Source organism: Lepisma saccharinum, chromosome 2, assembly GCF_977018435.1.
Source record: "Lepisma saccharinum chromosome 2, izLepSacc3.1, whole genome shotgun sequence".
In the NCBI taxonomy this organism is placed as follows: Eukaryota; Metazoa; Arthropoda; class Insecta; order Zygentoma; family Lepismatidae; genus Lepisma; species Lepisma saccharinum.
The window spans coordinates 15,262,361-15,279,655 of record NC_139230.1 but is presented as its reverse complement, the minus strand read 5'-3'; the positions used below and the strand labels follow the sequence as shown (position 1 = coordinate 15,279,655).

Sequence of the window (17,295 nt, the reverse complement as noted above, 5' to 3'; positions counted from 1 at the left end):
CTGTCTACTTTTTTTTTTTTAGCTTTTTAGCTTTACTTAACACTAATTTTTCTGCCCCTGCCCCTAATCAGGAGTGCTTATCCATCCCAAGACCGTGCATGCATTATTCCCCAAATCGTTCATCATAATTCCCCCAAAATAGTTTGGATGATTGTGTAATGATCAATTTTTTTTAAAATTCAATAGCCTGTTAAATAGTCAGTTTTTTTTTTGTTTTTTTTTTAAATAATGGAAAGCTAGCATATTGATTCGTTAAATGCTTAAGTTAATCTCAAATGTCATAAAGTAAATTATATAAATATGCATTTAAACAGTGTCTGAGAATTTAACACAACTTAAGATAGAAAATTCAACCTGGGAAAACCAAAAAAATGTGTCAAACCATAGCTGGAAATTGGTAAGGTCAGCGAGGAAATATAACAAGGTGCCTCCTTCAAAGAACTCATCCCCTTTACTAGGCGTAAATACAGGAAGGTTATTTCAGTCGTTTACCGCCAGCGTGTAGGCCATTCGGCAGCCCCTTCATGCAACAGGTCTCTGCAAATTGCATTAGAGGAAGTCTGTAGCAGAAACCACTTGCTTTGTAATTCTTCCACTTTTGACAATTACAGTTACAATTACAATTGAAATAAGCACATACCTTGTCGCAAGGATGCTGGAAAAGGTGTCCTCCCAAATACAAATATCTCTGGCACCTTATTTCTGACATCTAATCTTAGATTAGACATCGCTACTTTATCCTCAGTTGACATAAAGGGAAGACAGCATCCCAGCGCATAAAGCAAACCAAAAGCGTAAAATGATATTTAAAAGTAATAATAATGATGATCACTAACCTCCTGTGTTATAAGAGATGTTGAAAATGACCTCCCTCAACAGCAATACAACACGTTTCTTAGGTTCAAGAGATCCTGTCTCTCGTAATTGCCTGACCACTTTTCTGCAAGAATTCGTTTTCACGTAATTATCGTACATAAAAACTCTTTATTCAAGACTATATTTGTTTAGTAGCATAACTAATGAATGAATAACAATTAACACACAATAAAGCACTAGCACTAGCAATAACACAGTATAAAAAACACGCATACTGATAAATGCAAACAGAAGTGAACATGAGGGTATGGTACACTCACTACGTCTGGTAGCTGACAGTGTTGCTAGCCATTTTTCGGCAATGTCCCTACAACTGACCAAATGTCCCTACACCAAGTAAAGCGACTAAAAAAAATCATCACCTCATGAGCATGCAAAACAGAAGATAAAATATACATATTTACTTACCAAATCTTTCTGCTCGGTGCTTCCACAATTAATGAAGGAACGAATTTACAATACAGGACCCCTCCTCGATTTTTATAATATTTCGCATACTCACTAATTGAGGCCTCCTAATCACAAATTTGAAGTTAAAATTTGGGGTCACGTGTAGAAATTGCAAAATAAGTGAAATTGAGTGGCCCGCAATCGGCAGGATTGCTAATTAAACCTCGTAAAAAGTTTAGAGTTTAGGGTCAGTTCTGAATAAAAGTGGAAAGAAAAATGGGGAAATAAAGTATACAAAGACAATCTGCACACCATCCGTGAGTTAAATGAGAGTATTGTCCGAAAAATCGGGAGAATTACAGTAGACGAACTTGCACGTGTAAATGCCAATTTCCTTCGAAGATGCCAGGAATGTGTTGCAGCAGAGGGACATCATTTTCAACACCTTCTGTAGTCAAGGTTAGTACACAATATGAAAACTGTAATTTTAATAGCCGACTCTAGCGACTGTCGCTGACCCGTTCGCCAAGAAAGACAAGTGCTGATGCCTGGCAGCTTGCCGCCAAGTCTCGTAGCGAATGTCAGGGAATGCTGTAGAAGGAGAAAAGGCACATCTACTCTATACTGATGCGACTCCATTGAGCTGTAAGTTGCCCCTCATCCTCGGATATTTCTGGTGGAGTCCTTAGCACATCATGCTACAATGCCAGGGTTCCTGAGTTTGAATCTCGACCTGGGCATGGGTATTCCTTGTGATGTCCCTTCATCTTTGCAGTCAGCCAAAAGTGGCAGAAAAGCGAAGTAGAATAAACCAAATCAAAATCTAATGTTTCTGATGCCCTTGCAGTGCCCCATGTGGGGTGGAGATGGAACATACTTGCACCACTGTAACATTTGAAATCCTAGTAGATATTGCAAAACATTAGAAATTAAATTTTGACGCACAGCTATTCACCACAAGTATGCTATTTTGATTGTTATTGCAAGAGATTTCAACTGCAATTTACATGTGCTCTTATGGGGCTTTTGTTTCGAGTTTCAATTTCCCTTATTCAGAAAATCGCTTTTGCTAATCTGGGATATTCAACACTTGTTGGTTCCAATGTAGGATCTAGTTTGAATTTTTCACATCACTGCTATAAATAAAAGTGCTTATGATATACAGAACATTATTATCAATATAACTTTGTTGTTGCTATCACAATTGTGTAATTCTTGTTTATGTGACTATTTTCAGAGGAAATTCATGCAGAATTATGTTATGCTGAATCTCTGTTGCTCAAATCAATGCTTACTTTTATGGAAGATGAGACACTAGTCAGCTTCATCAAAGCAGGCCTCAAGATTCGATCCTGTTATGGTTCCTATAAGTAAGTAACTTTTGTTTAGTGTTAAATGTGTTTTTCAATAATACCTATTGTATATACAAAAGAAAATGATTTATTGGTGTCACAAAAACTGATTTGGAATAAAATTAAGCTTTAAACAGTAACATTTCTGCTTAATTCTTTCATATGTATTATGAAGGCCAAGATGAAGATGGAGGGACAACGTTGAGATGGACCTAAAGGAAATCGGTAGGGATGGAAAAGAGTATATAGATCTTGCTCAAGATAGGGAAACATGGAAGGCCTGTGTTGCTGCAGCCATGAACCTTCGGGTTTAAGAAGGCTAGAGAGTTAGTTAGTTATATTTTTCATGGAAGATGTTGTTTTTAATGCTGCAGATTACCTGCTACTTTTATCAGTGTAGGCATAATGATTTAGTGGTAAAAATTGATAATTTTACTGATTTTATGTATATATGTATATCTACAGTTGAACCTGAGTTATACATATATCAAGGTGAAAAGAAAATAATATGTATAATCGAGAATTACTAAACACAGTCAAAAAAGTTTTGCATGAGGACGGAAAATGACAAAAGATATATGAAGCACAAGGTTTATTGACAATGACAGTGGGAATACTAAAGAAAATATGAAGATCAAGACATGTTGAATGAAAAGGGGGAAAAAACTTACAATTTTCTCACAAATGTATTTAAAATGAAAATGGCACATTTCATGATGGAGGCGAAAAAACAAAGAACTGTCACAAGAAGACTGTTCGTCATAGCAGATCCACCAGAAACATTGTCTACCACCTGATGTGTCTTTCCCTGGCTGCGAGAAGGTCTTGAACACGCTGTGGCATACTGAGAATGAGACGATCAAGGTGATCTTGCAGTAAGCGATTCCTGTGCCGCAAGAAGAACTTCACGAAGATTGGTGGGAGCCACAGGATGGTTTGCAATGGCATTTTTTTAGCATTGCCCATGCATGTTCAATGCAATTCATGTCAGGACTTTGCGCTGGCCAGAGCATGCGACAGATATTTGCCACCTGCAGGTAATTGTGTACCATCTGTGCGTGGTGTGGACAGGCATTGTCATCCACCAAGACAAATTCGTCACCAATTTCCTGATGAAATTGTTCCACAGCCATCTGGAGAATGTCCCTGACATAACGAACAACTGTTTGTGTCCCTCTAATTGGAATTAGGGGCGTTCTACATCCGAGCATGATCCCTGCCCACACCATGATTCCTCCTCCTTTCCTTGGTATGGATGGACCACCTGGACAACATGAAGCCACTCCTGCCATCCAGGGCCTCGCCACACCCGTCCTCTTCGTGAAAATGGCCTTAGACAGAGCCTACATTCATCGGTGAAGAGCACATGAGCCCAATGACCAGGTCCCCGATTTCGATGTGCACGGGCCCAATTTACACGGTTGCACCGATGTTGTGGCAATAGGTACTGGCGCAGGAGAGGTCTTCTGGAAAGCAAACCACTTTCTCGGAGTCTGTTACGGACAGTTTGCTTTGACACATGCACACCAGAGGCTGCCTGGAGGGCATGAGTGATGTTCCTTGCCGTTGTGGTATTCTGTCGCCAAGCTGAGAGTCGTACATAGCGGTCATGTGCTGGTGTTGTGACCCATGGATGACCTGCCCGTTGACGATCTGCTACTGTTCCTGTGTCTGTATACCACCTCCATGTCCTACAGACATCGCTTTGCCCAATCCAACAGCCCGTTGTGACATGCCAGTCTGCAGTAGCGTGATGATCCTGGTCCGATCAAACTACACTATTGTACGCCTAGGCATGCCTTGCACACAGCTGCACTCGCTTGCCTTCGCTAACTGGACACAAGGAACACCTTACTAACCTTCGCCGACTACCGTGGAGCTACGCTCGAACACACGCATGAGCTTGCCGACTCCGGTAGTTGTCTGTGGTGATCGGCATTGCACGTCGACCGCATTACTTCATTTCTTGTCTGTTTCGGCATTTTGCGGATGCTATTTTCATCACTTCTCGGGTGATGCAAAACTTTTTTGACTGTGTTTAGATCTAGATACCATGTCATATCATTACGTATTAAAACTGTAATTGTATCTATTTTGAGGAACAAGGTATAATACAGGTTATTTCTGTCATAAAGTGGTAAAGTAATGAATCTAAAAGTTTGATTCTTAAATACATTACATTTCCACTTTATTAGTGAACACTTTGATACTGAAATACCACAGTAAACACTATAGTTTTAATGAACTAGAATTTTTCATACTGAACGTAAACATCTTTTCACTTTTAATGTTAACAAGAAATCTCACATAATATTATTGTGACTGTAAGAAAATTTACAAATTGTTCAACATTCAACTTTTCCTCTCTCTGTTTTCCATGGCCGAACAGTAGCAACTGAAAATGTTCATTGAAGGAACCGCTGTTCTGTTTTTATTATGGAACACTGCAAACATCAACTATCAGCATTTTTTTAACTTGCGTACTTTCATATTGCAATTACACAAAAATGTATGTAAAGGAAATGTGTTTCATGTTCTGAACAATTGCTGCAAATCTTTCTCCTCTGATTTCATGCCATGTGCCAACTCTCCTTGCTTTCCCTGTGACACTGCCACGCGGCACTGGCCTTTCTTGCAACACGAGACCAACTGCCACCATGCCCAGCTATCATATTTTGCATTGAAACTCACCTTGCGTTTTTGTAACACAAAGAAGGACACTGTGAGTGTTTTTATGAGAGGAGGATGTCGTTCTTCAGTGCCATCTACCTTGGCAAATATGCATTTCTGGACATATGTTGATATGAACTTTTTTGCTCCTTTACCTGTCAGGAATAACTTCCTGAAGTTTGTCCCTATAGTTTCTGTTCACCCTGTAATAAGTTAAAAATTCTACCATTGTCATGTTTTTTTTTTTTTTTTTTTTTTTTTTTTTAATTGAATATGAAGGTAAATATCATGTATCATAGTTTTGTAAAGTAAATGTCTCAATAAGTGGTCTTCAGCATTTTTCCTAGTGCGCCATTTTCACATTCTGTAACTACGTGAAAGGGTGCACTGTTCCAGTCATATTCACAGAGGATGTGGTAGCTTTACAAATGATTATTTGCTTTCTGTTCAATATACATTCATCTACAGTACTCTTTTCTTATACTGTATTATCAGTATGGGTAACTATTTCAAAGAACACTGGCAAGTTCTGAATTGAGGTTAGTCACTGTAATGCATCAAATAAGCATGATGAAACAGTGTTGTGTGTTATTCTGTTTTCAAAAAGCACATTAACCATTACAGGCTTTAGCAGACTGCTGAATTAAAGCCAGGGGCTACATTTGATCCATGGGTTGAAGACCACTGGTCTAAATAGACAGTTTGTATTTTCTAAGGCAAAACCTATTGCGGCCACCTGGTTACATGCATTAAAGACATGAATGAACTATTTGGATTCTTTGTGGAACATTTGTAATGTTATATCATATCAGAAGAATATTGGTATCAGTAATTTTATATGGGCACTTGGTACCAATGTGAGTTCAAATTTATCACTGATACGAGCCAATACTTTTCCAGTATCCATATATCACATGTGACACTCAAAATCCCTATTGACACTTTCACAGAACCCAAATATCCTGGAAAATCTACACAATTTGCAATTCCCATTGTACGCTAATACTGTAACTAGAGGAACTTTTGAATTAAATAACATCTATTTTATGATTGATGCATGATTATGAGCCTCCATGATGGCATAGTGGTAATGCTGTTGCCTTGTAATCAAGTGGTCTCAGGTTGAATACCTGATGGAGGCACGTAAACTGTATGTTCAGTCCCAATTAGCCTACATATGCATAAACAAACTTAAAACAAATTGTTAAATAGTGTTTCATTTGTTAGAAAATTTATTTGTTAACCTAAAGAGATGGAAAAGTGACATTAAAATGAAAAACTGGATACTCATCCATAATTCTTTAGTTGTTTCATGTCTGTGTCATTGTGATAATCAGTTTATTGAAACCAGTCACATAGTGTTCACCCATAATTTGATAATCTTGCGTACATTTCTTCATTATTCACAAGGGGTTTACATAGTGATTGCCTATAAAGTTTATTTGAATTTCTTAGCATGGGTCAGGTTCTGCTGAATTTTCTTGTTTACGGGCCTGATGATATAATATGTCTTTCACATACACTCTGGGATATGGGGGGGGGCTGTTATTTGTGCTTGCGGGGGTCTGTTATTTGTGCTTGCTGGGAGTTTATTGACTATTTTAGTTCTCAATATATGTACTATGTTGATGTTGAATAGTTGCAGGGCTTTGGCTAGGGTGTTCAATGTGGTGAGGTGGTAGGGGAAGGCAATCCACTACTGGTTCAAGTTGACTAAGATGGCTAGAACCATATATGAATAGTTTTAGAGAAAAATGTAGTACTTGTATATGTATTTATTTGCTACCACATTTCTCATTCCCCCAAAACATAAAAGTTAGTTGTAAATAGTTGTTAATTTCCATGTTTGCAATGTGTTTGTTTCAAGTTATTTGTTATAAATATGCATTTGCTTCCTTATTTTTCAGAGAATGCAACTACATCCTTAACAACAGGAACTGGAATGCCGAGAACCACAAAATACACTTTGAGAGTGGTGTGAGGATGGGCATTGGTGCATTTAATCTGGTGGGTAGTTTGATATAGATTGATATACAGTATATTTGTACTAGGGACAGGGACAGTTAATTCATAGATAATGTTTGTTGACTGGTAATGGCATATCTATATAATTTGTTTTTATTTTTTACCGTTTGATCATTTTTTCTATAAACACACCCACTTCATTCCACAATTCTGTAATTTTGTCATTAAAAAACCCTGCAGAAAAGCACCAGTAATACATAAATTAAAACAAAACATTCTAAAATACTTGTTAACCCTCTCCCTCTGTCCTGGTGTCTGTGCAGACCCCAAGCACATTTAGCTAGTTGCAAAAATAATATATTGTTCTCTGGGATGTCGTATGTCATATACCCTAACTTCTCATCTCAAATGGTGTATAACACGGGGTAAACATTTCACTACACATATACCAGAAGTTGTTAGGATTTTTTTAAAAAATTTTGCATTAATGTCACATTTCTGTGGCTTGAGGTGCATGTGAACCTCATAGTTATAAGGTAGAATCCGCGTTGCATGAGTTTCCCGCCTCACTCAAAATTTTTCCTGTAAGAATTTGCAAGAGCCATCTATGATTCCTGACAGAGCAGGACACTGTATGTTTCTCGAGTGGTGGTGCTCTATGTACACATCATTGCAACTGTCATCTTTCTGTGCTTCTCAATTGTGAAGACCTATGGTTTTCTGGTCCAACATGCTGGACTGTGTAGATATTGCTGGGGGCATAATTTGAGGTACTCAGATTTGGAATCTTGAAAGTGCCATTGACGTTTGTTCTTGTAAGACTTTGGGAAAGAGCTGGTCAATGATCTCGTACAGAGAAGACTTCAGAAACTCCAAGCACTGCAGTCTGGAGTGTGCCACTCATCATTGGGGGTGGATATTCAGAAACAACACACTTCAGGGACTGGAACAGGTATTCAAGAGCCTCATAAAAAGGTATGTTGCCAGCTATGTCCACATTCTTTGGACAGAAAGGTGAAGACCCGATGCACAAATTGCCATATTCCGTGTTACCTGGAACACCAGTAGACCATCGGCAACGTATGTGCAGTGAACATTTAGAAATGTCAAAGCGAGTGTGTAATTATGGTAATGTGAAAGTGAAATTATGATAATATTCTTGAGTTTATGAAAAGAAGTGTGTAATAAAATACCTGAATCAGCATTCATTACTAAGAGAATACAAATGTCATGTAAACAACAGTCATTGCCTGTTTTAAAATGTGGGGTCCATGTGAACCCCAGGTCATAATAAAGCACATTATGGAAGGACAGAGTGATAAGGTTAACACCTTGACACTTCACAAACACGTGCAAACTGGACACCAGCTATCTGGATACTGAAGCATTGATGCATCCAGTGCCAAAGTCAGCATAAAGCTATGGGTCTAAATGCCGGCAGACACACTCCCACCACCCGGCAAACTGGCCATTGCCAAGTTGACCATGAGACTCACTGTATTATGTCAGAGTGAATTTTTGCCATGATTTTGTGTGTCTAAACATAAAATAAGTGTTGAATTTTTTTTGGTTGCATCTAGATTTCTATAAATGGTGCCCACGCAATCATGCAGGTTAGATTTATTTAGTACCATAATATTCAATATTCTTATTACTTATCAAATAGAAAGTCTGAGATTATTACTATTCATTCATTACTCACTGGTCATAAGTAATTAAGGTTTTATATATTTTTATTAATATAAAAATATTTTAACTTTATTTACTAATTGTAAATATACATATGTGTATGTGTGAGAGTGTGTGACAATTTGCATATTAATATCTCCCTTCATCTCTTTCATCTTATCACCATTCATCCTCATCTTTGCAATTAGCCAAAATTTGCTGAAAATAAATTCAATCAATCAAAATATATTATCATGCTGTATTTTGGTGGATTTTAATTGGTTGACAATATTTAGTGACCATATTTTTGTTTCTGTATACCATGTATATCCAAACTCTTTGGACTTTTTATTGAAGAAAGTAGCTCAATATAATTATTTCACTCCATTTTCCTACACATAATGAGTGTGCAAAAGTGTTCTGTTCGAAAGGCACTCGATTAACAACCTCTCTTCCTCATAGTACACCCTGGACTGCATTCTGGAGACCTATGAGGCACTGGTGCCTGGATCCTCCAGGATAACTATCTGTGGAGATTTATGTTGTCGTTCCTTCATCCATCTCATCTTACCGCCATTGATCCCAAAATGGAAAACAAATTAACACAATAGATGCTAAATTAACAAATCCTACATGTAATGATGTTTGAATTGCATTTCCAGTATCTAATTCCTAGGGGAACATATTTTTGGTAAATAAAAAAGCAAAATTTCGGTACAGAAATGGAGTCTATTTCAGGTTCAAAGCGGTAAATAAAATGAAATTTCGCTGTTATAGTGGTGAAAAAGCAGCTTATAAAATTACATTTTGGTTTTAAAAATGTGAATATAATCCCAAATTTGATTTAAAAATTGCACTATTACACAAAATAAACATATGTATCCCTTCTAATAGCACATTAAATCATTGCCAGAATATTAAGTTTATTCTTGTATAATGGGTTCCATTTTTGCTTCTGAAATGTTTACAGCAGAATTAATCAATTTTCCGTGAATTGCATAACTCACAGGATACTTCAAACTTCAGCCGGCCCCTGTGGCCGAGTGGTTAGCACATCGTGCTGCGACACCAAGGGTCCCGGGTTCAAATCCCACTTGGGCTTGGTTGTTCGTGAATGTCCATTCACGAAGTAAAATAAACTAAATCAATCAATCAAACTTCAGAAAGTGTCGTTTTTTTTTTTTTTTGCATTTTGCAGTTCATTTCGCATCATTTCGTGACAGAACAGGGTAGGAAAATGCACCTTAGACCTTTCAGAAACATGATCAATTAACATTAGAATGTGTTATTTCACATTTCGGTTTTCGTCAAAAACGAAATAAGCATGCCTCTACTAAGTCCCCTTACAAATGTTCTGGAAGTGGATATGTATCAGTAAATTCTAACTAGGGAACGAATTTTTAGGTTTTTTGTTGCTTCAGAAGTTGGCCATACTCAAGAGTGCTGACGATACAGCTGCAATGTAATCTGCAAAGCCTTATTTCACATAAAAGTGCATAATTTTACCTTTAGCACATAAAACACACAATTCTAGGGAAAGAACATAAATTGTACATATTTTAGACATTCCAGACAAAATAAGGTTTCCAAATTCTTTGCATAAATGCATATTTTGGAGTTAATGCATAAAATGGACAAAATATGTTGTGGTAAATTAGTAAATTACTATCCTATCTGGGACTCCACAACACACCAGCTACTGAAGTGTGCAAGCTTTGTTTGGTTAGCAGATTGCATATTTTGGAGTTAATGCATACCAGACAAAATATGTGGTAAATTAGTAAATTACTATCCTATTTAGAACTCCAGAGCATATTAGTGACTACTTACCTCTACCAGAGTGCTACTGTAATGTGCAAGCTTTGTTTGGGTAGTGGATTGTAAGATGATTGTAAGTGGAAGGAAGATAAAGCTCACATCTTCAGAAATATGTCTGCGAGTTACTGAATGTGCTTACAGCTGATGGGAAGGTGTTTTCTCAACCATGTGACAAAGCAATTCATGCAGAGAAGCATTCACAAGTCACCCAGCATATGTCAGGAAACAAACATTGCATGCATGCGTTTATGACAAGTGCTAATACAAGCCTCAATATTTTCAAATGAAGAACGATCTAAGTGTTTGATTTCTTATTTAGATCTAAGTAGAACTTTTGTTGCAGTGAATATCTTACTGAAGAAAATAAACAATCTGGTGCTGAAAAACTTCGTGACACAATACATACAATTTGCACCACCCGATGAATCCACGTTATGTAAACTCTACTTCCCACAGTGTTATGAAGAATCTGTGCAAAAATTAGATCTGTGTGTGTACATGAAAATGTGTGCTTCAGTCAGTCTTATTTAATGAAAATATTTTTACTTTTGGCCATATATTTCCACTGTGTCTAGAACATAATAAAATCACCTTAAAATCCACTCCTTAATTATAACAGTTAAAACTATTTGATCCTTACACAGTATTATATCTGCTTTGTGTGAATTAAAATTTTTGTTAGGCAGAGATAACCACATTGCACACATTTATCCTTGGTTTGACTTCTGCAGTTTTCAAAGTGACATCATCATGACGACAACATAATATCACTATTATATGCATTAGCTCCTCATGTTACTTGACACACTAGTCCTGCTTGCCATAACTGTTCCATTCCTTTATCTATTCTTTCTTCTACAATATTTTCCAGTAATGCAAGTGTCTTGGAATACCTGTCAAGATAACTTCTTGAAGGGAGCACCTTCCAAATGGCACAGTGGCTGTCACCTTGTAATCAAGGGGCTTCAGGTTTGATCCCAGATTCAGTGCACAAATGGTTCACATCCCACTTAAAATTATAGGTTCAGTCCAGATTAGTCTGTCTGAGCATAAAGTAGACTTAAACCAAACTTTGATTTTCTTCAAGAGAAGAAACAAGTCAGAACAAAATTGATGGCCCCATGTCTTTAGTGGCCGCGGTGGCTCAGTCGGTAACGCGTCTGACTACCATGCTCAAGTTCCCGGGTTCGATCCCCGGCCGGTTCAAATCCGGGAACTTTTCTAACGGTGTAAGCAGCCCCAGCGCCCACCCAGCATCGAATAACATGGGTACCTGGGGGAAACCCTGGGGGGTAAAGGCGGTCAGGGGCATGATGCTGATCACATCACCCCCACTCACAACCGGATCAAGAAAGTGTGGGGTGTTACCCCCACACCCCCTATACGCCTTCATGGCATGGTGCTATGCACAGGGGAACACTTTACCTTTTTTTACCTTTACCATGTCTTTGTTTAAAAAATTGTATCCTTTATTATAAGATATGCTACTATGCTCTTCATTATAAACAGCATCATAATAATTTCCACTGTGATTATCATAAAATATGTCAAGGGTATCCCAGATTTGTTGCTTTTTTACTCCTTCACTTGAATATCTTTCAGTGTTGAAGTTCTCTAGCAAGTGTAATACATAAACGTCTGCAAATGCTGGAAAGATAAATATGATAATTTATGCATGATGGACATATCAAATAACATGTATTCACAATTTATAAACTTACAGGCTTCAAAAGAAGCATTCTTTCCAAAAGAAAAGAAGTACTGAATGATTGCTTCTAAGGAAAACATTCTAAGTGTTCAAATACTGTTTCTAATTCATCATTCAAAAGTGACTCTTAAAATTAATATAACCATGTAACGACAGTATTTATTTTATATTCATGCTTTCTACACTGTTGAAATTTATTGTTTTTTTTATTTTTATTATTGGCATTGTAATACTTCTAAATCCAACCAATTTCAAAATAGTGTAATGTCATATCATTGAAAATCATAGAAAACTTTTTATTTTTGTAGATATACTTTAGAGCAAAAATTGTTTTCTAAATATAAACTGTTTAAAATGTATATTTTATATAGTATAAAAAAATCCATTGAAGGTTTTTTATCCTTTAAAGGATAATCATGTGCAGAACGTTTTTAATATGGCTCTCACTCTCTTAATTTCTTCCAGATGATTTCTCTTCTTCCTGGCCGTGTCATTAAGCTACTAGAGTTTATTGGTTTTTCTGGAAGTAAAGTAAGTTTAATGAATACAGAATGTCACTAGTTTCATTACTTTATTTACTTTATTGGAGTATTTATCTAAGCTATTAGTACACTTAGTAATATACTATGCATTTGGAGCTTAAATTTTGACAAAAACTGTGATAAAATTATTCAAGCATGTGAAATCTGCAAACTATGTAATCATTTCTGTGCAATGTGAAGATGTAACCTTCTCAGTAGAATATAGAATGTAAGAAACTAAATAAACATAATAATACAGTAAAAAATAAGAACAACAACTCAGGATAACCCAACGAAGGAATTGACTTGCTGGAACGGAGTGTGCTCTTTCTGTTGCTGCAGTCAAGAAGCCAATAACTTATGTACAAAAAAACATTAAGTCGAGGTTTCACTGTATGTGTATTGCCATATAGTTTCCTTTATGATCTTCATAAATATTTGAATATTAAAATTGTTTGCACTTTTGAAATTCTGCAATACTGACACATTAATTTCTTGTGTAAGTTCTTAATTTCTTCAATTCAAATTCTTCCCTTTGATTCTCTGTTACAGGAGGTTGGGCTGAAAGAACTGGTAACTGGGTACCATTTGAAAAACAGCCTACGTCAGGTTCTCTGTGTGATGGTCTTATTAGGTTACCATCTGATCGTGGTGTATGTGTTGAGCCATACAGATGGGGACCTAGAATTCTGTGATGATATACTCAGGTCACAACTTCAGGTGTGTATTCTAACTAAATTTAAGCTATAAGAGTAGTGCCTATTATTTTTTATTAACAAGCATATAATTGTTAATATATTCATAAAATGCCAATCCATCCTCAACATCATTAGTGGATTCAGCACAGACTATTTGTGGTAAAATGCACTGAATTACAGGTTCATATTCAGTTTATAAAATTCCATGAATGTTATGGTGAGTAAAATTGCAATTTTGATTTGTAGTATTTAAAATTTTTACACACAATAAAAAAATTACCTCATTTTTAGGATTCCTAGCATTGGAGGGAAAACTATACCTTTGCATCCTTCTAGCAATTAATATACAAATTATGGGTTATTCTTAAATGTTAATTCTTCATTTTACTAACTGTGCATTTTGTAATGTTATTTGTTTTCTGTTATTGTGTTCTATTTATATTTCTCAACGTATTGGAATTTTTAAATCTATATAAAAAGGAATAATAATGTTCCAAAAGCGAAATTGGGGGTATATCAATCACATCTCTCATTTTGGCTGATCGGAATATTTTATACACTGTTGTTTCCTGCATGATTGCAATATGTTTCGGGCTTCCCCAATGACTTAGTGGTGATCTCGTCACCTTGTAATCAAGTGGTCCTGGGTTTCATACCCGGTGGAGGCACATGGTGGTTCGGATCCCACTTTAAACTGTAGGTCCAGTATTGATTGATTAGCTTTACTGTGCATATAGTGGACTTAGAACACACACAATCAATCAATATGTTTCATAACTTTGATGACAGTGAAATCTATTACAACTTCATGTAAATACAGTGCGTCCGGCTTAAAAGTATAATAATAGAAAAATTAATAACTTTTAAGTTTATTAAGTACAGTTTTCTCCTATCTATAGAGTAACTCAAAAAAGTTTTTTACACACCCAACACATCTTGATATGTGCTCTATTAGTAGCACTACAGATGTACAACCTTTATTCAAGCTCCGTGCATGTGTTGTACGCTATTACTGCCATCACATTCCGGATGAGACATCGTAAATTAGGAAGTTTACGAACTCATTTTTGGTATACTGGAGACTACTATGGACATTACCCTGCTTGATTTTTCTGTGGGGTTTTGTAAAGTCTCAAGTGTACCGAAAACGAGATCGTGACCTTCCTGATCTATGATGCCACATTTGTGCTGTAATCTGCATACTTCTAAGATCAAGTATGAATGACATTGTTAAAGCTATCTTGTTATTTACCTTTTATAATATTTATATACATCATCCCATGTTCACATAATTGTCATGTTATAATATAATTGTATAACTTTTGTGTTACTATTTCAGTTGTATCCAAATGGAGCATGGTTCCTTTTGTTCAAAGGCCGTCTTGAATTCATGAAAGGGAACATACATGAATGCGTAGACTGGTACACCAAATCAGTGAAGTCACAAAACCTGTGGCCACAATTTCATCATTTGTGCTATTGGGAATTAATGTGGGCAAATGCGTATGTATTTAAACAATATATTTTTTTATTTAAATTTCCTAAGAAATTGAAATGTTAATCTTATAATAGATCATTTGTGAAATTTGTTTGTAGGTATGGATGTGGACATTCAGAATAGTAACAAATTAAGAACATTTCACAGACCATTGCTTATATTTACAAACTTGAGATTTATATGCATTGAATTTTTCACATGATCGTACTAGTTTGTATACAATGTGAATTGGACATTATCCATTGTGCAGTACTTTTATCTACTTATTCTAACACTATATTTCGAAAGAGCACATCTTCTCTGATCTTCAGGTGAACAGATTTATTTTTGCCAGTGTGGTGTGGACCAACCTACAACAGACCTGGATGCACTAACCAACTGCTCCAATGCACCTCCCGAATTCTGTTCTACATTTTGCTCCATTTATACTACTATTTATATATTTTCTTAGGAGAGAGGACATATTTGCTTTGTTGGTTACAAGATTAACTGGTGAGATAAGATCTCTTGGGAGAGTTAGACAACACAACTTTTCTTGGCACCAGACAAAAAAGCAGGGGGGGGGGGCATTAAAGCTTTCCTTCTTTCTCTCACCTACACACATTCCTCAGCTGTAAATTTCATTCTAGTTCGGCTATCTAAAATTCATCTTAAAAAAGTCATGTTTTTTTTTTGCTTCAGCAAACTTCATATTCATCCCCCTCCCCCTTTCCAGTGATCAGTTCAAACTCTTGCTCGACTTGCATTGTAATCTGCCCTGAAAAACATGTAATTTGCAATCTGTTTGCACCGAATGTGGATCCGAATACACATTAAACAGTTCCACACTCGATAATCACTCAATTCAGACTGCTGCTAGCCTAGGGGTAAAAAAGAATGAAAATGCAAACATCCAGTCTTTGATATGAATGAAACTCAGTGAAACTCCAAGTGCCTCCCCTGCCAATTTGTTTACATTGCAGGCAGCCTTACGGAGCAGTTACAATCTTTTATTGCGCAGATCGCTTATTGAGATGTCATGGGATGAGGTGTGCTCGATTCAGTTTTCAATAGCGACATGTAGAATGGTTTGGATTCCACTTTAAACTCTATGTTTAGTCCCAATTAGCCCATCATTGTGTTATTTATTTGTAGCATGATTGGTAAAGGTAGGTAAAGTTCCCTGTGCATGTAGCACAGTGCCATGAAAGCACATTTATGGGATGTGGTGGTAGGGCCCTACACATTCTCGATATTGGTCATATTGGAGCTCTTAGGACACGGATACAAGCCAAGCACAATTTAAAATAACATCCAAGCTCTCTCTTCACAGTCTATCTTCTCTTTACGACTTATGCTGGTGTCTACTTCGAATTAAGCAAAACCAGTTTTGCCAAAGGGTCTTGTGAACAACATCGTATTAAAAATTATCTGTATTTTGATTTATCCATACTGAAATACGTACATTAAAAATCCTATCTTATCAGCTGGGAAATGGGAAACACTTCAGATTAAAGGATACTTTGTATTAACGAATTTTTCCTGTAGTAATGCACATAAAAATAATGATCAGGGACTTTACGTTTCATCAGCTGTACCTAACAACCTTTTTGGTATTCAATAGATAATCCATTTAGAAATGTTTTTGACATTACTTTCTTTAGTAGGACAGCTGTTTTTATACAAATTGAAATGACCTTTACTAAATATAAGCTAGATAATGAATACATGCTGTTACATCTCTATTATTATATCATATTTTTACCTGTTCATATAAAAATAACAATAATAATTATTAATTGACTTATTTAATATTATCATAATAGACATATTAATCTAATGCCTATGAATTGTAAACTTAAAGTTGTTATTACTATTACAACTATGACTTTTGAATGCTGAGAATTAAAATCAACCTCTATATTATTTTCAGTTATTTTCACTTTTATGTGTTTATGTTACAGTGTGCAACAGTCATGGAGAGAAGCTAGTGAGTATGCAGGTTATCTAGTCAATGGAAGTAAATGGTCTCGAACAATTTATAGTTACCAGAGAGCAGTTATGATGTGTATGCTTGGAGATGAATTGTCGCCTGAAGATAAGCAGGAAATTGAGGCACTCATGAGGTAATTTCGCATATGCTATAGATTTA

The 17,295-nt window shown here is 36.3% G+C and overlaps 1 protein-coding gene across 3 annotated transcripts in view; it reads left to right on the top strand.

The window, feature by feature from the left end:
- Window positions 1-17,295, top strand: part of LOC145983924 (tetratricopeptide repeat protein 39B-like) — an 84,990-nt gene that overhangs the window by 31,035 nt on the left and 36,660 nt on the right. For all 3 annotated transcript variants that reach the window (XM_083117081.1, XM_083117082.1, XM_083117083.1), the window contains 6 exons: window positions 2,504-2,636; window positions 7,196-7,295; window positions 12,913-12,978; window positions 13,521-13,688; window positions 15,006-15,169; window positions 17,108-17,269. In XM_083117081.1, coding sequence (XP_082973207.1) covers window positions 2,504-2,636; window positions 7,196-7,295; window positions 12,913-12,978; window positions 13,521-13,688; window positions 15,006-15,169; window positions 17,108-17,269 — 793 coding nt within the window. The remainder of the gene's footprint in view (window positions 1-2,503; window positions 2,637-7,195; window positions 7,296-12,912; window positions 12,979-13,520; window positions 13,689-15,005; window positions 15,170-17,107; window positions 17,270-17,295) is intronic.